General features: G+C 65.4%; 2 protein-coding genes across 7 annotated transcripts; one reads left to right on the top strand and one right to left on the bottom strand.

The window, feature by feature from the left end:
* The first annotated feature begins 1,671 nt into the window (after positions 1-1,671).
* Positions 1,672-7,600, top strand: TUFM (Tu translation elongation factor, mitochondrial). The gene is made up of 11 exons (XM_075917752.1): positions 1,672-1,780; positions 3,726-3,772; positions 4,439-4,601; positions 4,974-5,140; positions 5,519-5,623; positions 5,927-6,091; positions 6,166-6,298; positions 6,377-6,481; positions 6,564-6,715; positions 6,793-6,912; positions 7,002-7,600. The coding sequence occupies exons 1-11, from the start codon at positions 1,732-1,734 to the stop codon at positions 7,170-7,172; spliced, it is 1,377 nt and encodes a 458-aa protein (XP_075773867.1). The 5' UTR covers positions 1,672-1,731; the 3' UTR covers positions 7,173-7,600.
* Positions 7,523-21,751, bottom strand: ATXN2L (ataxin 2 like). 6 transcript variants are annotated; one of them, XM_075917748.1, is made up of 24 exons: positions 21,429-21,751; positions 17,243-17,279; positions 16,130-16,201; positions 15,697-15,753; positions 14,758-14,829; positions 13,885-14,035; positions 13,662-13,786; positions 13,459-13,550; positions 12,110-12,310; positions 11,855-12,030; positions 11,601-11,705; positions 11,211-11,408; positions 10,998-11,087; positions 10,756-10,823; positions 10,392-10,672; positions 10,211-10,280; positions 9,967-10,113; positions 9,696-9,768; positions 9,270-9,457; positions 9,056-9,185; positions 8,847-8,968; positions 8,549-8,758; positions 8,279-8,468; positions 7,523-7,960 (listed from the first exon to the last, which is right to left on the bottom strand). In XM_075917748.1, the coding sequence occupies exons 1-24, from the start codon at positions 21,608-21,610 to the stop codon at positions 7,911-7,913; spliced, it is 3,087 nt and encodes a 1,028-aa protein (XP_075773863.1). In that variant the 5' UTR covers positions 21,611-21,751; the 3' UTR covers positions 7,523-7,910. The 6 variants fall into 6 exon arrangements, with proteins under 6 accessions (XP_075773863.1, XP_075773861.1, XP_075773862.1 ...); XM_075917746.1 differs by having other exon boundaries at positions 7,523-7,955; XM_075917747.1 differs by having other exon boundaries at positions 7,523-7,955; positions 10,756-10,820.
* Positions 21,752-24,762: the final 3,011 nt, after the last annotated feature.

The following is a 24,762-nucleotide window of genomic DNA, read 5'->3' as shown; positions in this document are numbered from 1 at the left end:
CCCCCGGGGGCGGGGGGGGGGATTCTGGCTGGTCCCGCCCGGCCGCCCCGTGTCCGACCCCCGGGGGGGGGCGGAGGGGGATTCTGGCTGGTCCCGCCCGTCCGCCCCGTGTCCGACCCCCGGGGGGGGGGCGGGGGGGGATTCTGGCTGGTCCCGCCCGGCCGCCCCGTGTCCGACCCCCGGGGGGGGCGGGGGGGGATTCTGGCTGGTCCCGCCCGGCCGCCCCGTGTCCGACCCCCGGGGGGGGGCGGGGGGGGATTCTGGCTGGTCCCGCCCGGCCGCCCCGTGTCCGACCCCCGGGGGGGGCGGGGGGGGGATTCTGGCTGGTCCCGCCCGGCCGCCCCGTGTCCGACCCCCGGGGGGGGGGCAGGGGGGGATTCTGGCTGGTCCCGCCCGGCCGCCCCGTGTCCGACCCCCGGGGGAGGGGCAGGGGGGGATTCTGGCTGGTCCCGCCCGGCCGCCCCGTGTCCGACCCCCGGGGGGGTGGGGGGGGGGGATTCTGGCTGGTCCCGCCCGGCCGCCCCGTGTCCGACCCCCGGGGGGGGGGCGGGGGGGGATTCTGGCTGGTCCCGCCCGGCCGCCCCGTGTCCGACCCCCGGGGGCGGGGGGGGGATTCTGGCTGGTCCCGCCCGGCCGCCCCGTGTCCGACCCCCGGGGGGGGGCGGGGGGGGGATTCTGGCTGGTCCCGTCCGACCCCCGGGGGGGCGGGGGGGGATTCTGGCTGGTCCCGCCCGGCCGCCCCGTGTCCGACCCCCGGGGGGGCGGGGGGGGGGGGATTCTGGCTGGTCCCGCCCGGTCCGCCCCGTGTCCGACCCCCGGGGGGGGGGGGGATTCTGGCTGGTCCCGCCCGGCCGCCCCGTGTCCGACCCCCGGGGGGGGCGGGGGGGGGATTCTGGCTGGTCCCGCCCGGCCGCCCCGTGTCCGACCCCCGGGGGGGGCGGGGGGGGGATTCTGGCTGGTCCCGCCCGGCCGCCCCGTGTCCGACCCCCGGGGGGGGGGCGGGGGGGATTCTGGCTGGTCCCGCCCGGCCGCCCCGTGTCCGACCCCCGGGGGGGCCGGGGGGGATTCTGGCTGGTCCCGCCCGGCCGCCCCGTGTCCGACCCCCGGGGGGGCGGGGGGGGGGGATTCTGGCTGGTCCCGCCCGGCCGCCCCGTGTCCGACCAGCGGGGGGCGGGGGGGGGGGGATTCTGGCTGGTCCCGCCCGGCCGCCCCGTGTCCGACCCCCGGGGGGGGCGGGGGGGGGGATTCTGGCTGGTCCCGCCCGGCCGCCCCGTGTCCGACCCCCGGGGGGGGCGGGGGGGGGATTCTGGCTGGTCCCGCCCGGCCGCCCCGTGTCCGACCCCCGGGGGGGGGCGGGGGGGGGGGGGGATTCTGGCTGGTCCCGCCCGGCCGCCCCGTGTCCGACCCCCGGGGGGGGCGGGCGCGCGGCACTGGAAGGGCGGGGCTGCTGGGCGGAGAGCGGGGGGCGGGGCCGTGTTCCGCGCGCGGCCGATCTATGGAACTCCCCGCGGGGTAGGGGTCACGTGAGGGCGCCGGGTTTTGGCCCCGCCCTTTCTACCGCATCGCAGGCGGAAGGCGCCCGCTGTTACCATCGAGATGTGGCGGAAGTGCGGGAGCGGCCTCGCTGCATTTCCGGGGCGCTCGAGATCCGCGGCCGGAATCGGCTGCTTCCCACTTCCTCATTTCCGGCGGACGGGCGCCTGCTCTCCGTGCGTCACTTCCGGTCGGAAGATGGCGGCGCGCGCGTTGCTGAGGCGCGGGGGACAGCGCGGGCCTGCTGGTCAGTGCGGGGGGGCGCGGGGGGGACCCAACTGCGAAGCGGGGCCCGGGCCTGTCTCTGCCTAAGTCGCGTTCCAGCGAGTCCCCCCCCTGGGTAGATCGCCCGGGGGGGGGCGGGGGAACCCTGAGAGAGGAGGGGTGGGAAGGGGGGTTCGGGGGGGCGGGGGGCAGTGGGGGGGCGGGGGAACCCTGAGAGAGGAGGGGTGGGAAGGGGGGTTCGGGGGGGCGGGGGGCAGTGGGGGGGCGGGGGAACCCTGAGAGAGGAGGGGTGGGAAGGGGGGTTCGGGGGGGCGGGGGGCAGTGGGGGGGCGGGGGAACCCTGAGAGAGGAGGGGTGGGAAGGGGGGTTCGGGGGGGCGGGGGGCAGTGGGGGGGCGGGGGAACCCTGAGAGAGGAGGGGTGGGAAGGGGGGTTCGGGGGGGCGGGGGGGCAGTGGGGGGGCGGGGGAACCCTGAGAGAGGAGGGGTGGGAAGGGATTGTGCATGTGGCAGGAGTCAGGTGGTGGTGGAAAGGGGGGTTCGGGGGGGCGGGGGGCAGTGGGGGGGCGGGGGAACCCTGAGAGAGGAGGGGTGGGAAGGGATTGTGCATGTGGCAGGAGTCAGGTAGTGGTGGAAAGGGGGGTTCGGGGGGGCGGGGGGCAGTGGGGGGGCGGGGGAACCCTGAGAGAGGAGGGGTGGGAAGGGATTGTGCATGTGGCAGGAGTCAGGTGGTGGTGGAAAGGGGGGTTCGGGGGGGCAGGGGGCAGGGGGGGGCGGGGGAACCCTGAGAGAGGAGGGGTGGGAAGGGATTGTGCATGTGGCAGGAGTCAGGTGGTGGTGGAAAGGGGGGTTCCGGGGGGGGCGGGGGGCAGTGGGGGGAGCGGGGGAACCCTGGGAGAGGAGGGGTGGGAAGGGATTGTGCATGTGGCAGGAGTCAGGTGGTGGTGGAAAGGGGGGTTCTGGGGGGGGCGGGGGGCAGTGGGGGGGCGGAGGAACCCTGAGAGAGGAGGGGTGGGAAGGGATTGTGCATGTGGCAGGAGTCAGGTGGTGGTGGAAAGGGGGGTTCAGGGGGGCGGGGGGGGCGGGGGAACCCTGAGAGAGGAGGGGTGGGAAGGGATTGTGCATGTGGCAGGAGTCAGGTGGTGGTGGAAAGGGGGGTTCTGGGGGGGGCGGGGGGCAGTGGGGGGGCGGGGGAACCCTGAGAGAGGAGGGGTGGGAAGGGATTGTGCATGTGGCAGGAGTCAGGTGGTGGTGGAAAGGGGGGTTCTGGGGGGGGCGGGGGGCAGTGGGGGGGCGGAGGAACCCTGAGAGAGGAGGGGTGGGAAGGGATTGTGCATGTGGCAGGAGTCAGGTGGTGGTGGAAAGGGGGGTTCGGGGGGGCGGGGGGCAGTGGGGGGGCGGGGGAACCCTGAGAGAGGAGGGGTGGGAAGGGATTGTGCATGTGGCAGGAGTCAGGTAGTGGTGGAAAGGGGGGTTCTGGGCAGCTGGCAGAGGAGGGGAGCAGAGATGCTGCAAGCGGAGGGGGGCTGGCGTCTGGGCTGGGGGTTAGTGGGGGCAGGGGAAAGAGTAGCCTGTAAGGGGGAGGGGGCAGAACAGGCTGGCCCAGGGTTCTGAGAGGAGGGATTCTGGGGTGCTGACACCCATTGAAGAAGATCCTGGGGAGCTGGTGTGGGGTTGAAAGGGAGGGGTGGAGTTTTGCAGGAGGGAGTGAAATAGGGTCATGAGGGTTGTGGGAAGAGAGTGACTGATACTGGGGTAGAGACAGCTGGGGTCAGCTACTCTGGGGGAGGGCTTCCCCTGCACAGTAGTTGGTAGGAGACACTCTTGGGCTAGGCAGGAGAGAGGATTGAATGGCCACAGCCGGTGTGAATTCCTGTTGACCAGATGAGCCTCCGTGCTGCTGTGAGATGGGGGCTATGACTGAACAGTGCCAGAGGGTCATATCAGCTTTTCTCTGGATCTCTTACAGGCCTCCGGGGCTGCCTGTCCAGCTACCTGCTGGGCGTCTTGGGGACGGTAAGGAGCCACCAATCTGGGAGGGACTGGGGATATGGCGAGGACTGGCGTATGTGCAGGCAGGCTCCTGCTATCCAATGGGGTGCTTGGGGCTGTGGCCACGGAAGCAGAAGACTGGCTGTGAGGAGGGGTGTGGAGCTGCAGGGGCATTGTGTTGGGTGAGGTGGATGAGTTATGGGTTAGAGGCTAGGGGCATGGGGCACAGCAAATGAGGTAGGATTGGGCTTGTAAAGTGCTAGTGGGGGTGGGCTGGCAGGGTTGTGTGCTGGGAGCTGCAGTGCGGTGGTGGTAACCATGCTGGAATGGCTGGGGAAGGAGTGGGTGGAAATGAGGAGCCTGATGGGATGGCTGGGTAGGAATGTAGTGGTATCGGGGGTGGGGTGACTGGGTAGGAATGTAGGGGTATCGGGGGTGGGGTGACTGGGTAGGGATGTAGGGGTATCGGGGGTGGGGTGACTGGGTAGGGATGTAGGGGTATCGGGGGTGGGGTGACTGGGTAGGGATGTAGGGGTATGGGGGTGGGGTGACTGGGTAGGGATGTGGGGGCTATCGGGTGGGGTTGAAGCCTGGTTTGGGGATGAGATGTGGGGGGTGGAACCCAGGTGGGATCCGTGGGTTGATGGGGGCATGGGGATGTACTCATGCCAAGGCTCCTTGTGCTCCTAGGTGTCCCTGCCCAGACCTACCCCGCACCTCTGTCCCCTCCTGCTGCGCAGCTTTGCTGTCGAGGCCAAGAAGACCTATGTGCGGGACAAACCCCACGTCAACGTGGGCACCATTGGGCACGTGGACCACGGCAAGACCACCCTGACGGCTGCCATCACCAAGAGTGAGTGGGGGGGGTTCTGGGTGGGGAGTTGGGTGGCCAGGGGTTTCCTATGCCCCTGGCCCCATTGATTGCATTAAGAGGCTCCTGGCCAGGAGCAGACTCCGTCGTGCTGGGCTTTGCCCAGGCCCAAGGGTGACTCCTGTCCCAGGGGCTCCCAGGCTGAACAGGTGACTGTGCACGCAGGAGCCAAGTGGAGAGGACTGGCCCAAGGTCGTAGAAGTCATTGGTGAGCTAGGCATTGAACCCAGCCCTCCCTGCTGGGACACACTGGCTCTCCTCCCAGAGAAGGATCGAACCCAGGCACCCTGGCTCTCAAGCCCCCTCCCCTAGCCAGCTGGTTACTCACCCCCCTCTTTCTGCCCCCGCCTCCAGTCCTGGCTGAGGCTGGAGATACCAAGTTCAAGAAGTATGAAGAGATTGACAACGCACCAGAGGAGAAGGCTCGTGGCATCACCATCAACGCCTCCCACGTGGAGTATGCTACGGCCAACCGGCACTATGCCCATACCGACTGCCCCGGCCACGCTGACTACGTGAAGGTGAGGGCTGGGGGCTGCTTGTGAGACCTCCAAGGCTATGGAGTCATGGTACTGCTGGGCAGCCTGGCTGCTGCCTTGAGGGCACGCTTCCCAGAACTCTGCTTTCTTCACCACTCCCTGAATGTGCCCCTTTGAGACACTCCTCCATCCGCACATGCACACCCCCACACTCCCGTTGGCTGGGCAAGGGGCAGGGAGCAGGCAAGCAATGGGGCTGGCTAGAAGCAGTGAGGAGGCAGGGGGTGGTGGTTACACTCTTCCCCTGCTGTGGCCTGGGACTGCATGTCACCCTGAGGAGTTCACCACCAGGCGTGGGGCAGCAATAGCGCATTCCCTTGCCCCATACGTGGCCTGAGTGCTGCCATCCCTTTCTTCCAGAACATGATCACTGGCACCGCTCCCTTAGACGGCTGCATTCTTGTGGTGGCGGCAACTGATGGCCAGATGCCACAGACCCGAGAGCACTTGCTGCTGGCCAAACAGGTGAGAGGGCTGGTGGGCTCTTCCTTGCATAGTCAGTCCCTGGGGGTGTGGATTTCCCTTCAAGGACCCTCAGCACGTCTCGTCTCCTAGCCTCATGCCGTGTTTCAGTAACAGCAAAACTCCCTCGCTCTCCGTGGAAGACTCGCATGGACTAGCCTCCAGGGTACTGCTGTTGATACCTCACGAGGCAGACTTGTACAAAGCACGCCCTACTCCTACCCCAGGGGTCCCTGGGCATGGGCTGCAAGTGGGGGCATCCCCCAGGGCCCAACTGGCATGACCCTCACCCTGTTGCCCCCTCAGATCGGGGTGCAGCACATCGTGGTGTACGTCAACAAGGCAGACGTGGTGGAGGACCAGGAGATGCTGGAGCTGGTGGAGCTGGAGATCCGGGAACTGCTCTCAGAGTTTGGCTATGATGGGGAGAAGACTCCTGTCATCGTGGGCTCTGCCCTCTGTGCCCTGGAGGTGAGTTCCCTTTGCCCTGGCAGTGCCTCACCCATCTGCTGCCTATGCTAATGCCCTCTTCTCCCCCCTTCTAGCACCGCAACCCGGAGCTGGGCCTGAACTCCATCCTGAAGCTGCTGGACGCGGTTGACACGCACGTCCCACTGCCCACGCGGGAGCTGGACAAGCCGTTCCTGCTGCCCATTGAATCCATCTACTCCATCCCGGGTAAGGCAGGTCCCTGCTCCACGCCCTTCTAGGGACCCCTCCCCAGAACGCTGTGGCACTAACCCTGTGCCCTTGCAGGGCGTGGGACTGTGGTGACGGGGACGCTGGAGCGTGGCATTGTCAGGAAGGGGGATGAGTGTGAGTTTTTGGGGCACAACCGCAACCTGCGCTCTGTGGTAACAGGTAGGAGGTGCTGCTAATGGAACCCCTCCCCTGCTCCCTCTGGGGGCTGGGGACCCCTGCTCACCCCATCCCTCCCCCACAGGCATTGAGATGTTCCACCAGAGCCTGGAGCGGGCAGAGGCTGGAGACAATCTGGGTGCGCTGGTGCGGGGGCTGAAGCGGGAAGATGTGCGGCGTGGCATGGTGATGTGCAAGCCCGGCTCCATTAAGCCCCATCAGAAGATCCAGGCCCAGGTGGGGGAGTGACAGGGGCTGGGAGGGGCAGGGGAGGTGGGCTGCTGGGCTGTAACTCTCCTCTCTCCACTCCCCAGGTGTATATCCTCAGCAAGGAGGAGGGTGGACGGCACAAGCCTTTCTTCTCTAACTACACGCCTGTCATGTTCTCCCTCACGTGGGACATGGCCTGTCGGGTCACTGTCCCCCCCGAAAAGGTATGGAGCCCCCCACCCTGGGCTCACTGCAGGGACAGGACCTGGCTCCTTAGTGGTGCCCATCCCCTGCTCTCACTCTCCCGCTGCAGGAGATGGTGATGCCTGGTGAGGACACAGCCCTGACCCTCACACTGCGGCAGCCCATGGTGCTGGAGGAGGGACAGCGCTTCACGCTGCGGGACACCAACCGCACCATTGGCACAGGCGTGGTCACCAAGACACTGGAGGTGGATCTGGATGATGTGAAGGGCTGGGCGTAAAGGCTGGGCTGGACCAGCGCTGCAAATAGAGGGAGGCAGCTAGTTCTGCCCATGTCCCATGCTGGGGAGGGAGGAAAGAGCCTGGCTAGGACTGCTGCCCCAGGCTGGCTCATGTTCACCTAGAGCTGCTCCGCTGGGAGTGTCCTGCCCACAGCCCTCTCCAGTGGGGGGGGGGGGGGGGGGGAGAGCAGGGCCTGTGGCTTGCTGCTCCTCCTGTTCATTTCTGTTGTTAATAAAGGTGTGGAATCATGGCTGGGTTGCATCTTGTTCTTGGGCGGGAAGAGGGACAGCCAGAGCGCAGCCTAGGCCCCTGCCTTTGGCATGCCAGAGACTCACCTCAACACCAACCATGGAGTTAGTTTAAAATTTTATTTTATTTTTTTTCACTTTTTAAATATTTTTATGTAATAAAAAGTCCACGTTCCTCAGTCTGGTCTGCTCCTGTGCTCAAGTTACTAGGGGAGGGAGCCCAACACTCTGTTTAACAGCCCGATTGGAGTTATAAATAATAGAAAAGAAACCCTTGGCGGCTCCAGGAGCCGGGGGCAGGTGGCACTCGCCACGGCGCAGTCTGCAACTCAACAAAAGAAGGTGCTGGGTAAAGCCCCGCCCCCAGCCGTGGCTCCCCAAGGGGATTCCACTGCAAGGCCCGGCGGCCAGGCCGGTGCGCACACGAGGGGCAAGGAGCAAACCGGATCCCGGCAGGGGGAGTTCAGTTCACAGTCAGGAATCGAGGCTTCAGTTTCCAGGGGGGTGGAATGGGAGCTGCTGGGATGGGTGAGACTGAACTAGAAAGAGAGCAGAGATGGTTAGTGAGCAAAGCAGGACTGGACTCCCTGCAAGGAGACAGGGCTGCAGCCTGATGACCCCCTCCCCCAAACCAGGCCATTCCAGCCTGCTCTTGCACCTCCCCCCCCCACGGGGCCTGCCCTGGGCTTAAGGCAAGTGGGGGAAGAGAAGCACAGTGCACCATGAACATGCCCAACCCTCCCTGCTGCACCACCAGCACCCGAGCCATGTGACACCTGGCCAGCCAGCTGCACCTTACACCCATGGAGGGATTCCTCTGGTACCAGTCTGGCCCAGCGCACACACCCGCCACTGACCTTGATGGTGTCCTATATAGGTGTATGGAGATGGTGTGGAGGCCGAGAGGGTGGGCACCCCGCTCTGTGGCACGCCGCCTTGGGGGGGCCCCCCATGGGTCTGCGGGGGGTGGAGCAGCATGACCTGGGGAGGGTGAGGCGCCCCAGGGTGGGGGGGTGGTGCTCCTGTTATTCCAGTCTGGACATGGGCCTGTGGGAGAGAGCAGGCAAGTGTTGGTGGGTGGGGCCAGCGCAGTGGCCATACCCACAGCTCAGTTGCCTCCTACCTACCTGGGTGACGTGGGCCATGTTGGTGTAGCTGTGCTGCAGCTGCTGGTGGGCGTGGATGGCGTAGACAGCCTGCTGTGGGAAGCTGTTCTGGGGGGACTGGGCGTTGGGCCCCGGCGTGAGGGAGGGCGGCGTGGCTGTCAGCGTGGCTGTGTGGTACAGGTTCTGCTGCTGCTGAGCACTGGCCAGGTGGGGCGGCTGCCCGGCCTGGTGCTATGCCAGGACATAGGAACACAGTGAGCACGGACAGGGGAGCTCACCCACTACCCTCCTCCTCAGCCCTGGGGGAGCACCCTCTCACCTGCACAGGGCTAGGGGCAGCGTGCTGGGCCTGCTGTTGGCTCCCTGTTGGAGTGGTGGCTGGCTGGGGCTGGTGGGGGTGCAGCTGTGTCGCATGGTGAGGGTAGGACTGATGAACTGTAGCTAGAGGGAGACACACACCCCCATCAGTCCCCTAAGCAGAACAGATCCCAGCTCTGGAGGGTCCCAGCCCCCAGCATGCAGACTCACCATAGAGTGTCTGGGGCGTGGGCTGCTCTGTAGGCTGGTACTGGGGTGTGGAGGAGGACACGATGGCCTGGGGGTGGCTGCCGGATGTCATCATGCGGGGGTTGCTCTGCAGCATCGGAGCAAACACAGGCTGCAAGGGAAGAGCCGTGCCCCATGGCTGTTAGAGGGACCATCCCTGCACACTCACTGCCCAACTCCGCCCTGTGACCCTTACCTGAGAGGGGTAGTGAGCCATGGGCTGCATCAGGGTGGGCTGCCCTGTGAACTGCTGGGGATTATAGGAAATGTAGGAGGAGTAGGGCGTAGCTGCAACCAGCGGGGGGCCTGCCGCCGCCGCCGCCTGCATTATGGGGGGCGCAGATGTTGGCTGATGCTGATCGGAGCGCTGGGGCGGGAGGGAACCTGTGGAAAAGGAGCCAGCAGCTCAGAAGTGACCCCAGAAGCCCCCAGGCCACATGGTGAGGGACCCGCCTCCCACAGTAATACAGCAGCTCCCCGTCAATCCCTGCTGCCTCCCATCCCACTCCTGCCCCATTGGTCTAGCCAGCAGGGAGGGGAGCTCTGCCCATGGTTTAGACAGCCCCTCCATCGCAGGTCGGGCGGCAGCTGGAATGTGCCCCCCAGGAAATGCCAGGCTCACCTTTGGCCCCTCGGTACTTGCCCTGCTGGCCAGGCACAGAGCTGGAGACAGGATACGGGTACATCTGGGGGGCCTGCAATGAGAGGGGCACAGCAGGGGGTCATCGGAGAACAAGCAGAGCTGCTGTCTTCCTTCCCCACGCAGGGCCCAGCTCCCCCAGTCACATTTACCCAACTTCTGCAGTCCTTCCCAGTGTGCTCCCGCCCCCGGCAGCCCTCTCCTCCCCTTCTGCACAGGGCCTGCCCAGCCCGCTCCCCCATTTTCCTCTGACCTGGACCGCAGGGCTCATGTGGATCTGAGGTATGTAGGAGATGTACTGGGGGCTGTACATGCCGGTCTGTCCAGCCGTGATCACTGGGATGGAGGGAGTGGAATGGGCACGAGGGCCCGGTGAGGTGGGGGTGCTGGTCGATTTGTTCTGGAAGCAGAGAGAGAGCAGATGAGCATGGAGCCTGGCCACACCCCCAGCAACGAGGCCAGCAGCGGCTGGAGCCAATGGAGGGGCTGGCACTCACCACAGACAACAGTGGTTTTGAGGGGTTGAACTCCTTGGCATTGGGATTCAGAGTCGATTTCTTCACCTGCCTGAAAGCAAGGCAGGACAGACAGGTTAAAACCCTGAAGAGCCTTTGGCTTCCGCTCAGGCACCCTACCATGCCCCCAACCTCCTCCCCAGTGCCAACACAGCAGACTCACTCAGACACAGGCCCTTCCTCTTTGTCCTCGGGCTCGCCCTTCCCCGGGGGACTGGCCAGCTGCTGCTCAGCCCCCTCACAAAGCCCCTTCTCCTCTTTGCCACTCTCCGGCAGCAACTCCAGGCTGGTCCCACTGGGCTTCGGCACCATGCTGATGGCGGGCGCCTCCTCGGGCCCCTCGCAGATCCCCGGCTCCAGGGCCTTGTCCTTGCCCTCCAGAGGCTCCTTAGGCCTGGCACTGAAAGACTCCAGGCTGGCCTCTGGAGAGCCACTCGGCTGGAGCTGTGGGGAAGCCAGATGCCAGAGGTGAGCCCAGCCCAGACACACCCATCTCTCTTGGTTTCCTTGCTGCCGCCAGGCCTCACCTTGAACTGGGCCCCAAACTTGCGCAGCTCCTCCAGCTGGGTCCGCTTCTGCTCACTCTGCAGCCCTGCTGTGGGAACAGCCCTGGGTGAGAGGCCAGCTGAGGGGCTGCTACAGCCTCAGACACTGGGCAACCTCTACCTCCTGCCCCCAAGCCCCTGAACCTGGCTTGCTCCCACGGAGGGCGCAGGCCCCCTCAGGACACACCACAGGGTAGCTAGTGCTGGCTCCCAGACACACACACCTTTGCTGGCTGACTTGCTGAGCTCACAGGGCCCCGTCACTTCCAAGGTTCTGCCAGGGTCTTTAGCCGCAGATGTGGGAACATCTTTCCCTGGGGGGAGAGGAGAGAAGGGAAATTCCTCAAGGCATGAGCACTGCCCTGCCACAGCTCCAAGGCCCCTCTAATCTGTTGCCACAAGTCCCCAGAAGCCCCACGCTGCTCCCTGGGCCTTACCCTCCATAGCAGTGGCTGGTGCAGGGGCTGCTACTTTGGGAGAAGGGGGATTTGGGGAAACACTTGATTCCAGACCACTTCTGGCCTCTGAGGGGGACGCAGGCGCTGCTGGGACAGCCGATCCCACTGGAGCTTCTTGGGAAGACAGCGGAGTGGCTGAGGCAGACTTGGGAGAGCGAGGAGAGTACATGCGGCCCACTGCAGGGAGAAAGGGAACTCTGGTGAGAGACTGGTGAAGATGTGGGTCCTAACCCTCCCTCCCTCCCTCAGGGGGACAGCCACACAGACTAGGGCTCTCGGGCATTACAAGCCCCCTCTTGGCGCCCTGCAGGCTAACCCTTCCTGCTCATGGGCTCCTCGTCAGAGCAGACTGGAGGCCCTGCCGCCCACCTGCTGGGGGAGCTGCTGAGACCTCTACCGGGCGGCTTGATGGGGAAGGCATGGTCTTGGCACCCCGGATGGGACGCTGGGACTTTGGAGACATTCGAGAGGGCCCTGGAAAGCAAGCAAGCACAGGAAGGGGTTACAGGACAGGTGCAGCAGCTTGGACAGTCGCTGGCCTCCCAGAACTCCAGGCTGGAAGGCCCTGGAAACCAGCCTCAGGCTCTGTTAGCGCCAGAGCCAGGAAGCCTCTCAGCTCTCACCTCCATTGATCCCTCGCTGCTCCGGGACAGGGCTAGAGTTGCTGTCTGGATGGTGCGTGCTGCCACGGGGAGGTAGGGACCCCACCCCTGGTCTCCCGCCCCGGGAGCTGCTGCACCGGACACCTCCTCGCGAGCCCTCTCTGACGCGCTGTGGCAGCGGGACATACTTGCTCTCCCTGCAGACACAGATGGAACAGGGGGTTAACACTGGCCCCCATGGCCTCCTTACCCCAGCCCCAGGCATCCCTCTCTCACCTGGAGGCCAAGCTGGGGCTGTCTCTGCCGGACACCTGCCTCTGCACAGAGCTGTGCTTCTCCTCTTCCGTCCGGCCATCATCATTCTCCATGGCAATGCGCAGGCGGTACTGGGGACTTGACTCAATTTCCCGGGCCAGCTGGGCTGCCCGGGCCTCCCGCTGCCGGAACTCCTCCGTGTTATCCTTCTCCAGAGGGACGCTAGGACAGGAACAGACAGGCCTCAGGGTCAGCACAGGACACCGCTGTGGCTCCGAGCTGTCTGAAGCCTTCCCATTGCTGCTCTGGTCTCTGCTGGAGGGAGCCTGTTTCTGGAAATGATGCGCCCATCGGAGCAGGGGGAAGTCCCCTTGCACACTGGCAATGGAAAAAGCAAGCTCCCTGCTTGGTGTGATTAGCACTGCTGCAGCTGGGGAGGAAGCAGCGCTTCGGGAGCAGAGGACAGCCCCAGCAAGGGCAGCATGTCAGTGTCCCAGGGCAATTTGGAACTGACGAGTGACAGGCTTTACACAATGAAAAGCAAGTGCGAGCAAGGAGCTGCTTCCACCAAGAATCACACGTGTACGTGTTCTGTGCGTGTGCGCTGGAGAGCCGCACCCTGCCATGCGCAGCTGCACAGTGAGCAAGGCTGGGCTCCTCAGGGCCACGCACACGAACCCTGGGCTGCTCTGGTTTGCTTCCCAAACAGCTGACAGGAACGACATCCACTCCAGAAGAAGGCAGTTAGAAAAGCTATAGTTCCAACTTCCACATCTACTCCCAGCTTGCCCTCCACACCTATCCCAGGTCCTCCAACCTGAGCCACCCCTGCCACCACACACCCCGCCCCTGCTCATGTGTGTGGGTTTAAAGCTGCCTTCTCTCTCCCCCTCTGCTATGAGAGCAACCCACAAGGGCAAAGAAAACAGAGTGATTTCCAGGGCAGTGGTTCTCCAGCCCTGGCCCAAAGGGTGCAGCTTCTGTGGCATCCTTAGGGCCGTAGAGGTAACGTGTATACCGTGTGGCTGCAGCTCACAACACACAGGAAGCATGTGTGGCACCCAACGGTAAGTATGTTGAGAATCACTGGCCCATGGAAGCAGGAAGATGGACTAGACAAATCCCCACAGAAAATGGGGAAAAGGGTAATTTTTGTACAGGACAAGAATGAACAAAATCATTCCAACAGCAGAGCGACTCTAAAGAAAGCCAGCCTGAACTTGAACTTGGCTCTCCTCGCTGCCGAGAGCTGCACGTTCCTTCAGCGCAGTGGGGTGTGATACGGCCATTCTCCTCCGAAGGAGCAACCCCTCGGACACGTGTAGCCTGACCCGAGAGTCGCTCGAGAGCACGCCCAGGCCCACACTCACGTGTAGGATGACAAACTGCTGTCATAAGTTGTCTTCACTCCATAGTTTTCTTCATTAAACTTGAACATCTCATTGGGGTCCCAGCCATTAGACTGCAACAAGGACAAGTGTGAGAGATGGGCTCTGCAGCCCGCAGCCGCGGAAGGGATGTGGGTAGCCAAGCCCTCTCTCCAGGCCCAGGATCCAAGCAGCAGGGTTCTTACCATGTCAGACTCTAGGTCGTAGTCGTCGCTGTTGCTGTCACCCCCTTCCCAGCGCTGCAGCACCTTCTCTTTGTGCTCCCCATTCACCTTGGAATTCATGGCGATGGCTGAGTCCGTAAACTTGTCTAGGAGCAGACAATGGGCTGTAAGGTCTGCACCCTGCGGGGCAACCCCCCAACTCCGCACCAAGCAGGGACAGGCCCCGACCAAGGGCCAACGTTACCTTTTGTGGCATAATTGAAATCGACGTTGCGGAAATGCACCAGCATGACATCCGTGGGCTTGAAGACCATGGTGTCCACAATGTCCTCCCGCTTAGGTCCTGCCAGCTGATCCTGGGTCTTCCTGTGCACTGCATCCACTGCCAGCTCAAACTACAAACAGCAACGGTTACTGCATGCTGTGCCCTGCCTCGAGAGCCAGGCCTCCTCCACCACTGCCACGGGGACCTCGCATGCCCACTGCAGAACTCAGAGGCGCTGCCCCTGCCTTGAGAGCCACGGGGACCTCGCATGCCCACTGCAGAGCTCAGAGGCACTGCCCCTGCCTCAAGAGCCACGGGGACCCCGCATGCCCACTGCAGAGCTCAGAGGCGCTGCCCCTGCCTCGAGAGCCACGGGGACCCCGCATGCCCACTGCAGAGCTCAGAGGCGCTGCCCCTGCCTCGAGAGCCACGGGGACCCCGCATGCCCACTGCAGAGCTCAGAGGCGCTGCCCCTGCCTTGAGAGCCACGGGGACCCCGCATGCCCACTGCAGAGCTCAGAGGCGCTGCCCCTGCCTCGAGAGCCACGGGGACCCCGCATGCCCACTGCAGAGCTCAGAGGCGCTGCCCCTGCCTTGAGAGCCACGGGGAACCCACACGCCCACTGCAGAGCTCAGAGGCGCTGCCCCTGCCCCGCCATTACCAAGGGGGACCCCGCATGCCCACTGCAGAGCTCAGAGGCGCTGCTCCTCCCCCACCACTGCCAAGGGGGACCCCACACATCCTCTGCAGAGCTCAGAGGCGCTGCCCTGCCCCAAATACCAACTTGCTGCTGTCCAAAGGACTGGCCATCCATGCTAACAGCTGCCATTTCTACCCCCTGTAACATTTACCTTAGAGCTGAGGGTTTTAAAAATCCCCTCAAAGGTGCTGCCATTTTTCACCTTCACATCACACGTGGAGCCCTGGGGACAGAGCCAGAGATTAGCGTTGGCTGGGAAAGCACAAGCCAGAGGGTCCAGGGTCCCCTCCCCAGAGCACAATCTGCCTCCCACCACTCCCAACCCCCATGCAGCTCCCAGAGTCGCCCTGCTCACCCTCCTGGGCTGGGAGAGAGGGGAGACCCAAAAGGGATCGCCAGGAAGCAACACACTGTGCCATGAGCACCTGGACTCACGGCTGCTCCTGGGTGCCCTTAGCTCAGCCAGCCCCACTTCGCTGGGGAAACACCAATGTGACCTATTGTGAATGCAAAAGCTGCCAAAGCCTGGGCTGCTTGCAGGGTGGGTGGGTGGGTGGGGATGAGGTGAAATCTTTGGCTGGGAAGCTCCCAGACCACCTCCAAGCAATTCTCTTTCTACAGCAGGGCATGCACAGCACCCAGTGCCCTCTCCCCAGTCCCACTGGGCACATAACGACCAGGCCTCCATGCTCTGGGGATGAACACATCCAACAGGCATAGCAGCAGCTGGCACTGACACCCAAACTGCAGTGCCAGCCTTCAGCTCCTTCTCCTTCCTGCCCCTGCCATCAACACGCCTGCTGATCCTTTCCTCTCCCCCCACAGGTCCAGTCCCCTGGGCCGAAAATACCCCACATTTCCCTCTCTTCCCTCCTTCCGCCCCCATGCCCCAGACTCCTCCCTCTCCACCCCACTCCCTGCTTCCCAACTCAAAGGCCATTGCTGGGAACCAGGAATTTCTGACAGAGGGGATAGCATGACCACCCTCCTCCCAAGCTAAACACTCCCCCTTTTCCCAAATTACAGCCTGCTTCTGAGTGCACCACGGTGAGCAACCCCTCAGCATTACAGCGGAACTGACAGCACTTACCACGACAGCCGTCAGGAAATGCAGCATTCGAGAATTGTTATAGACACCTTCAAATACCTGTCGTTAACACAGTAAGATGAGCCCATCAGCAAGGAGCAGTGAGCATCCCTCCTGCATTTCCCCGGCTTCCCCTAGATGCGCCACCCTCGGAGCCCGGGCTACCAGCAATCACCTCTGTGGTGCTATTGTTACAGGGCATGCTTGAGGTATGTCTCCAGGGCCAGCCACCTGCTGCTGTGCAGAGACGCAGGCTTAGGTCCTGAACGACCCCCACATTTTGGCACCCTGAGCTCATGCCAACCCCATCGGCACTGGCAGGCCCAGAGTGAGCCTGCCCCCTCTTTCCAGAAGGAGCCAATTAAAGAATTCACAGTTCTTAAGGCCAGAATGGTCCAGTCTGGCCTCCTGCATAACCCAAGCCAGAGAATCTCACCCAGCAACCCCAGCACATGGCCCAGTGAGAGGGAAGAGACAGCATTGCAGGGAAACCTCCTCCAAGGTGGATCTGAGAGAGAGACAGCTGGATGTCAGAGTCCCACTGGCGACTCTGTTCTCCCCACTAGTACGGCAACTCCCATGAGCCCTGCCTCACGCTCCACCTCCCAGCCCAGTCCTGCAGCACAGCTCTGCTGAGGTAGCGTCTGTTGCTGTGATAGTCAAAGCCGAAGAGCCATCTTCAGGGAGCCAGAGAACACGTCTGGCCTTGAGAAGAGTGCAGACTAAATCGGCTGTCATCAGGACCATGAACCTGAGGCATAACGTGCCTCTTTTAAAGCTGCTTCTCAGAGCAGAACACCCCCCAGGGATGAGAAGCCAGTGGGGATGCGGTAAGTGTTTCTAGCACACTAGGAGTGAAAGTGAGGGACCAATTTAAAAGCACAGGCACACTGGGGACTGAGGAAACAATGGGACCTTTCACCCCAATCTGGACCTGGGTTGGAGCAATACATTGCCTTAAGGGGTATCTGGGAAGGAGGTATGGGCCTTCCCCTTCCAGGGGACACTAGCTCCAATCTGGCCTCAGGAAAAGGAACTGGCAGGCTCAGGGGGTGAGGAACGGCACCATTTAAGAGTGTTGATTCTGATCTACCTCCAGGCGCCAGGGGAACTGGCTTGGCTCACTGAGGACCTTGTCATACTGATGTCCCTTCAGATCCAAGAGATGCTAGTGCTACCAACAATCAGCTATGAGCCATACACAGCCCCTGGGCCACAGGGTCAGAATGCTGGGGGCCCCATGCATCTCTAGCGCACATTTTTGGGAAACAGTGACACTTGCACTGGTACCATGATGCAGAAAGCAAGTCCAGCAGAAGCCCAGGGGAAGGAATGAATGGGGTCCAGTGCAAATTGTCCTCAGCCCAGGCCATGTTCTCAGGAAAGAGGAAGGGCCTGTCCAGCCACCCTGGCTGAGGCGGAAGAAAAGCAGCCCTTGATCAGGAAGTCAGTACCACAGACAGAGCTTGACAGCCTGGCTTGGCTGGGAGATCCTGTGACCAGTAGGAGGTTCCCCCTCCCCCCTTTAGAAAGAGCTTGAGGTACTTACTGGAGACTGGGGAGGCCCCTTCCCTGTGCTCTGCCCCCTGAAAACAAATCACAGAGAGTGCTGATTACAGAACTGCTATAGCCTCAGGCCCCACAGCCAGGCCCAGCCACTAGGCCGGGCTCACCAGGCCGATAGCCCGGACGAGAGATGTTAAATAGCGGCTAATTGATCTCATGAATTCTTATCAGTTACTTGACTATTCTATAGTCCCTGGGAGTGGGGCCAGCAGCCTGTGCACTCCGGCACCACTCCCAAGGAGCCCCCCGCCACTTCGCTGGTGCCAGGCAGGAACTGGTCTGTGAGGGGAGCCAGTATAAAAACCAGAGGCAGCAGGGTGCGGTGGCAGCAGCCCCTGTCCAGAGGAGGGGCTGAGCTTCCAGACCCAGCGCGAGCCAGAATTAAACTGGGCTGCCTGCCCACCCAGCTCCTAATACACTTTAAATGCAGAGCCGCAGCAGGGGTAGGTCCTGGATCTGTCACAATCCAGGACTGAGCCAGGCTGCTGGCCAGCCTGCTAAAAAAATGTACTGGCAAAGTGGGGGAGGAGGGAGGAATACACGTAATCAGTTAATCAACTACATTATTACATCCCAGGCCTGGACACCTGGGTCCTATCCCAGCTCTGGGTGGAAGTGGGGTCATGGAACTCAGATATGGGAGTTCAAGCCCAGATCTGGGTTGGAAGGAGCCTGGGAGCTTCTGGAAGGGGGGAAGGTTAGGAGCCTAGACACCTGGGATCTAGTCTGGCTCTGCTTGGGGAGTGGAGGGTAGGGGGCAGGGAGCCTATATGCCTGGGTTCTAGCTCATCTTTGGGAGGGGCAAGAGATGTAGGGTGGGCAAGGAGAGGGGACATGCTAGAAGCCTGGACACCAGGGTCCTGTCCCAGCTCAGGGTGGTGGCCAGAGAGAGTGGGAGGGGCTGCTGGGAGCCCATCCTGGCTCTGGAGAGGCAAGGGGGGAGGCCAGACACCTGAATTCCAGAGTGGGGGAGGTGGGGCTGGGAGACCAGAAGCCAGGGTTCATGGAGGGGGGATGTGTGTGTCCTGTCCGGGCTCTGTGGGGATGGGGGTGAGGGGCAACTAGGAGGCCAGATGCTTGGGTCCTAGAGTTTGGGAGGGACGACAGGGGCTGAAGGATGGGGTTGGGAGGCCAGACGCCTGGGTCCCATGGTGGGGTAAGGGCAGATGCTGGGTCCCATGGCTAGGGGGAAAGACACTGGGTTTCCATGGCTGGGGGGGAAGGGAGAGGGGCAGACACTGGGTTCCACAGCGGAGGGGAGGGGCGGATGCTGGCTTCCATGGCAGGAGGGAGGAGAGGGGGTGGATGCTGGGTCCCACGGCGGGGAAGGAGTGGATGCTGGGTTCTGTGGCTGGGGGGGGGAAGGGACGGGGCGGATGCTGGGTCCCACGGCGGGGGAGGAGTGGACTCTGGGTTACGTGGCTGGGGGGGGAAGGGGTAGGGGCGGACGCTGGGTCCCACGGCGGGGAAGGAGTAGATGCTGGGTCCCGTGCCTGGGGGGTAAAAGGGGGAGGAGCGGAGGCTGGATCCCACGGCAAGGGAGCAGTGGACACTGGGTTCCGTGGCTGGGGGGGAGGGGCGGACGCTGGGTCCCATGGCGGGGGAGGAATGGATACTGGGTTCCGTGGCTGGGTCCCACAGCGGGGGAGGAGTGGACTCTGGGTTCCGTGGCTGGGGCGGGAAGGGGGAGGGGCGGAGGCTGGGTCCCACGACGGGGGAGGAGTGGACACTGGGTTCCGTGGCTGGGGGGGAGGGAGGGAGAGGAGCGGAGGCTGGGTCCCACGGCAGGGAAAAGGCGGACACTGAGTTCCCAGGATGGGACACTGGGTACCGTGGCTGGGGGAGAAGGGGCGGACAGTGGGTCCCATGGCAGAGGAGGAGTGGACACTGGGTTCCGTGGCTGGGGGAGAAGGGGCGGACAGTGGGTCCCATGGCAGAGGAGGAGTGGACACTGGGTTCCGTGGCTGGGGGGGAAGGGGGAGGGGCGGAGGCTGGGTCCCACGGCGGGGGAGGAGTGGACACTGGGTTCCGTGGCTGGGGGGGAAGGGGGAGGGGCGGAGGCTGGGTCCCACGGCAGGAGAGGAGCTGACGCTGGGTTCCGTGGCTGGGGGGAAGGGGGAGGGGCGGAGGCTGGGTCCCATGGCGGGGGAGGAGCTGACACTGGGTTCCGTGGCTGGGGGGAGGGGCGGACGCTGGGTCCCACGGCAGGAGAGGAGCTGACACTGGGTTCCGTGGCTGGGGGGGAAAGGGGGAGGGGCGGAGGCTGGGTCCCACGGCGGGGGAGGAGCTGACACTGGGTTCCGTGGCGGGGGGGGAGGGGCGGAGGCTGGGTCCCACGGCGGGGGAGGAGCTGACACTGGGTTCCGTGGCTGGGGGGGGAAGGGGGAGGGGCGGAGGCTGGGTCCCACGGCGGGGGAGGAGCTGACACTGGGTTCCGTGGCGGGGGGGAGGGGCGGACGCTGGGTCCCACGGCAGGAGAGGAGCTGACACTGGGTTCCGTGGCTGGGAGGGGAAGGGGGAGGGGCGGAGGCTGGGTCCCACGGCGGGGGAGGAGCTGACACTGGGTTCTGTGGCTGGGGGGGAAGGGGGAGGGGCGGAGGCTGGGCCCCACGGCGGGGGAGGAGCTGACACTGGGTTCCGTGGCTGGGGGGGAAGGGGGAGGGGCGGAGGCTGGGTCCCACGGCGGGGGAGGAGCTGACACTGGGTTCCGTGGCTGGGGGGGAAGGGGGAGGGACGGAGGCTGGGTCCCACGGCGGGGGAGGAGCTGACACTGGGTTCCGTGGCGGGGGGGAGGGGCGGACGCTGGGTCCCACGGCGGGGGAGGAGCTGACACTGGGTTCCGTGGCTGGGGGGGAAAGGGGGAGGGGCGGAGGCTGGGTCCCACGGCGGGGGAGGAGCTGACACTGGGTTCCGTGGCGGGGGGGAGGGGCGGACGCTGGGTCCCACGGCGGGGGAGGAGCTGACACTGGGTTCCGTGGCTGGGGGGGGAAGGGGGAGGGGCGGAGGCTGGGTCCCACGGCGGGGGAGGAGCTGACACTGGGTTCCGTGGCGGGGGGGGAGGGGCGGAGGCTGGGTCCCACGGCGGGGGAGGAGCTGACACTGGGTTCCGTGGCTGGGGGGGGGAAGGGGGAGGGGCGGAGGCTGGGTCCCACGGCGGGGGAGGAGCTGACACTGGGTTCCGTGGCGGGGGGGAGGGGCGGACGCTGGGTCCCACGGCAGGAGAGGAGCTGACACTGGGTTCCGTGGCTGGGAGGGGAAGGGGGAGGGGCGGAGGCTGGGTCCCACGGCAGGGGAGGAGCTGACACTGGGTTCCGTGGCTGGGAGGGGAAGGGGGAGGGGCGGAGGCTGGGTCCCACGGCGGGGGAGGAGCTGACAGTGGGTTCCGTGGCTGGGGGGGGAAGGGGGAGGGGCGGAGGCTGGGTCCCACGGCGGGGGAGGAGCTGACATTGGGTTCCGTGGCTGGGGGGGAAGGGGGAGGGGCGGAGGCTGGGTCCCACGGCGGGGGAGGAGCTGACACTGGGTTCCGTGGCTGGGGGGAAGGGGGAGGGGCGGAGGCTGGGTCCCACGGCGGGGGAGGAGCTGACACTGGGTTCCGTGGCTGGGGGGGAAGGGGGAGGGGCGGAGGCTGGGTCCCACGGCGGGGGAGGAGCTGACACTGGGTTCCGTGGCTGGGGGGGAAGGGGGAGGGGCGGAGGCTGGGCCCCACGGCGGGGGAGGAGCTGACACTGGGTTCCGTGGCTGGGGGGGAAGGGGGAGGGGCGGAGGCTGGGTCCCACGGCGGGGGAGGAGCTGACACTGGGTTCCGTGGCTGGGGGGGAAGGGGGAGGGGCGGTGGCTGGGTCCCATGGCGGGGGAGGAGCTGACACTGGGTTCCGTGGCTGGGGGGGAAGGGGGAGGGGCGGAGGCTGGGTCCCACGGCGGGGGAGGAGCTGACACTGGGTTCCGTGGCGGGGGGGAGGGGCGGACGCTGGGTCCCACGGCGGGGGAGGGGCCGGGGTCTCGCTCTCGCGCGCCGCTGGGCGGGGATTGGCTGTACAAACGACCAATCAGCGCCGCGCTCGCGCTGTTAGAGCCCCCCCCCCCCCGCGACGCGCGCGCAGTGACGGGACCCTCGCTCCCTCCCAGCCCCCCCGCCGCGCACGAGGGCCCCGGCCCCGCCCCGCCGTTACCTGGTGCCGCCGCCTCCCCCGGTCGGGGCCGCGGCCCGGGCCGGCCCGGCGCTGGGGCTCAGGCTGCCGTTGGGGCTGGGGGCGCCGGGTGGCGGCGCCTTGCGGGCGGGCGGGGGCCCGGCCTGGGGCCCGGGGCCGCCCGGGGGGGGCTGCGGGGGCAGCGGCTGCGGCTGCTTCAACATGGCGGCGCCGGCGCGGCCCCGGAGGAGTCCGGCGGGCGGGCGCGCGCGCGCGAGGCGGCTCGAGCGGCGGCGCGAGGCGGCGGCGGTTGGCGCGCGGGGCGGGGGGAGGGGCGCCGGCGGCCGGGCTGGAGCGCGCTGCGGCCTGGCTCCTTCCGCACAATGAGCCTGGCTGAGCCGAGAGCAGAAGGGCAGCGCGGCGGGGAAGCCAGCTCACTGCGCCTGCGCCGACGGCACCGCCAGCCGGGCACCTCCGCACCGCGGTGATCAGTCGAACCACGTGATGACACGAGTGGAGAACTTTTTGAGATTCTTCCGCCGGGTAAGAAGACCGTTGGTGGGCGTTGCGCATGCGTGGGAAGACGAAGCGTCCGAGGCGCTACGCGTTGGAGGGAACCTTCAGGCTGCTTTCTACTGCGCATGCGTAGAGCTGCACTCCCTCTGCGCGTGCGCCCCCCCCACCGAGCGTGTTATCCGCCGCACGCTAGCTGACCCTCGCTGCGCATGCGCGTCCTTGAGAGGGAACTTGCCGGAGGCGGGGAGGGGCAGAGAAAACTTAAAGCGCAAGCGCATCGGAATCCCTCCGCCAGGGGCGCCTTATAGAGTGGACAAAAATGAGTCCCGGCTCTTGCCCTGCGCAGCCTCAGCCCCCACCGTGACGTGTACACACCCTGTCCCCAGGGAGGGGACAGAGCTGGAGAGGAAGCAGGAGGGGGCGGAGCCGGGGAGGGGGCGGAGGAGGGAGGAAGCAGGAGGGGGCGGAGCCGGGGAGGGGGAAGATGAGGGAGGAAGCAGGAGGGGGTGGAGCCAGGGGGGGTGGAGGAGGGAGGAAGCAGGAGGGGTGGAGTTGGAGAGGAGGCAGATGAAGGAGGAAGCAGGAGGGGGTGGAGCCGGGGAGGGAGCAGATGAGGGAGGAAGCAGGTGGGGTGGAGCCGGGGAGGGGGCAGAGGAGGGGGGAAGCAGGAGGGGGTGGAATCGGGGAGGGGGCAGAGGAGGGTGGAAGCAGGAGGGGGTGGAGTTGGGGAGGGGGCGGAGGAGGGAGGAAGCAGGAGGGGGGTGGAGCCGGGGAGGGGGAAGATGAGGGAGGAAGCAGGAGGGGGTGGAGCCGGGGAGGGAGCAGAGGAGGGAGGAAGCAGGAGGGGGTGGAGCCGGGGAGGGGGAAGATGAGGGAGGAAGCAGGAGGGGGTGGAGCCGGGAAGGGGGCGGAGAAGGGAGGAAGCAGGAGGGGGTGGAGCCGGGGGGGGTGGAGGAGGGAGGAAGCAGGAGGGGGTGGAGCCGGAGAGGGGGCGGAGGAGGGAGGAATCAGGAGGGGGGTGGAGCCGGAGAGGGGGAAGATGAGGGAGGAAGCAGGAGGGGGTGGAGCCGGGGAGGGGGCGGAGGAGGGAGGAAGCAGGAGGGGGTGGAGCCGGGGAGGGGGAAGATGAGGGAGGAAGCAGGAGGGGGTGGAGCCGGGGAGGGGGCGGAGGAGGGAGGAAGCAGGAGGGGGCGGAGCCGGGGAGGGGGCGGAGGAGGGAGGAAGCAGGAGGGCGTGAAGCCGGGGAGGGGGCGGAGGAGGGAGGAAGCAGGAGGGCGTGGAGCCAGGGAGGGGGCGGAGGAGGGAGGAAGCAGGAGGGGTGGAGCCAGGGAGGGAGGAAGCAGGAGGGGGTGGAGCTGGAGAGGGGGCGGAGGAGGGAGGAAGCAGGAGGGCGTGGGGACGGGGCGGAGGAGGGAGGAAGCAGGAGGGGGTGGAGCCGGGGAGGGAGCAGAGGAGGGAGGAAGCAGGAGGGGGCGGAGCCGGGGAGGGGGCAGAGGAGGGAGGAAGCAGGAGGGGGTGGAGCCGAGGAGGGGGGAAGCAGGAGGGGGTGGAGCCGGGGAGGGGGCAGAGGAGGGGGGAAGCAGGAGGGGGTGGAGCCGAGGAGGGGGGAAGCAGGAGGGGGTGGAGCCGGGGAGGGGGCAGAGGAGGGAGGAAGCAGGAGGGGGCGGAGCCGGGGAGGGGGAACAGGAGGGAGGAAGCAGGAGGGGGCGGAGCCGGGGAGGGGGAAGATGAGGGAGTAATCAGGAGGGGGATGGAGCTGGGGAGGGGGCGGAGGAGGGAGGAAGCAGGAGGGGGTGGAGCCGGAGAGGGGGCGGAGGAGGGAGGAAGCAGGAGGGCGTGGAGCCGGGGAGGGGGCGGAGGAGGGAGGAAGCAGGAGGGGTGGAGTTGGAGAGGAGGCAGATGAAGGAGGAAGCAGGAGGGGGTGGAGCCGGGGAGGGAGCAGATGAGGGAGGAAGCAGGTGGGGTGGAGCCGGGGAGGGGGCAGAGGAGGGGGGAAGCAGGAGGGGGCGGAGCCGGGGAGGGGGCAGATGAGGGAGGAAGCAGGTGGGGTGGAGCCGGGGAGGGGGCAGAGGAGGGGGGAAGCAGGAGGGGGTGGAGCCGGAGAGGGGGCAGAGGAGGGGGGAAGCAGGAGAGGGTGGGAAGCAGGAGGGGGTGGAGCCGGGGAGGGGGCGGAGGAGGGAGGAAGCAGGAGGGGGTGGAGCCGGGGAGGGGGCAGAGGAGGGGGGAAGCAGGAGTGGGTGGAGCCGGGGAGGGGGCAGAGGAGGGGGGAAGCAGGAGGGGGTGGAATCGGGGAGGGGGCAGAGGAGGGTGGAAGCAGGAGGGGGTGGAGTTGGGGAGGGGGCAGAGGAGGGAGGAAGCAGGAGGGGGTGGAGTTGGGGAGGGGCAGATGAGGGAGGAACTGGAGGGGTGGAGCTGGGGAGGGGGCAGAGGAGAAGAGGTAGAGCGGATTGAGATGGTGGCAGATTCAATTGTCTGGTCTGACCTCTGTGTCCCAGTGTATAGGCAGCCTTGAGTTAATGGCTATTTGAACTAGATCAGATCTTTAAGGAACAAATCCAATCTTGATTTTAAACAGTCAGTGGAGGAGAATCCACCACAATCCTTGGGAAATTATCCCAGTCATTAATTACCCTCCTTGTTAACATTTCACGTCCTGTTTCTAGGTATATCTATTCTGCCCGAATTGCTTCACTGAAAGTGTAGCTGCTGATCAAAAAGCCCTAAAAGAAAGGTGGTGTTTCATGTTCCCATTGTCCTCTGTCTGCAGAGCACTTCCACACTTGGGGCAGCAGCATGAACAGAGAGCACTGCAGTGTGGGTAGCTCTCCACCTTCACTGTTAGCTCTTGTGGGAAGGCAGA

This window comes from Pelodiscus sinensis, unplaced genomic scaffold, assembly GCF_049634645.1.
Source record: "Pelodiscus sinensis isolate JC-2024 unplaced genomic scaffold, ASM4963464v1 ctg139, whole genome shotgun sequence".
Classification (NCBI taxonomy): Eukaryota; Metazoa; Chordata; order Testudines; family Trionychidae; genus Pelodiscus; species Pelodiscus sinensis.
The sequence above is the reverse complement of the archived record's forward strand: the minus strand, read 5'-3'. Positions and strand labels throughout refer to the sequence as shown.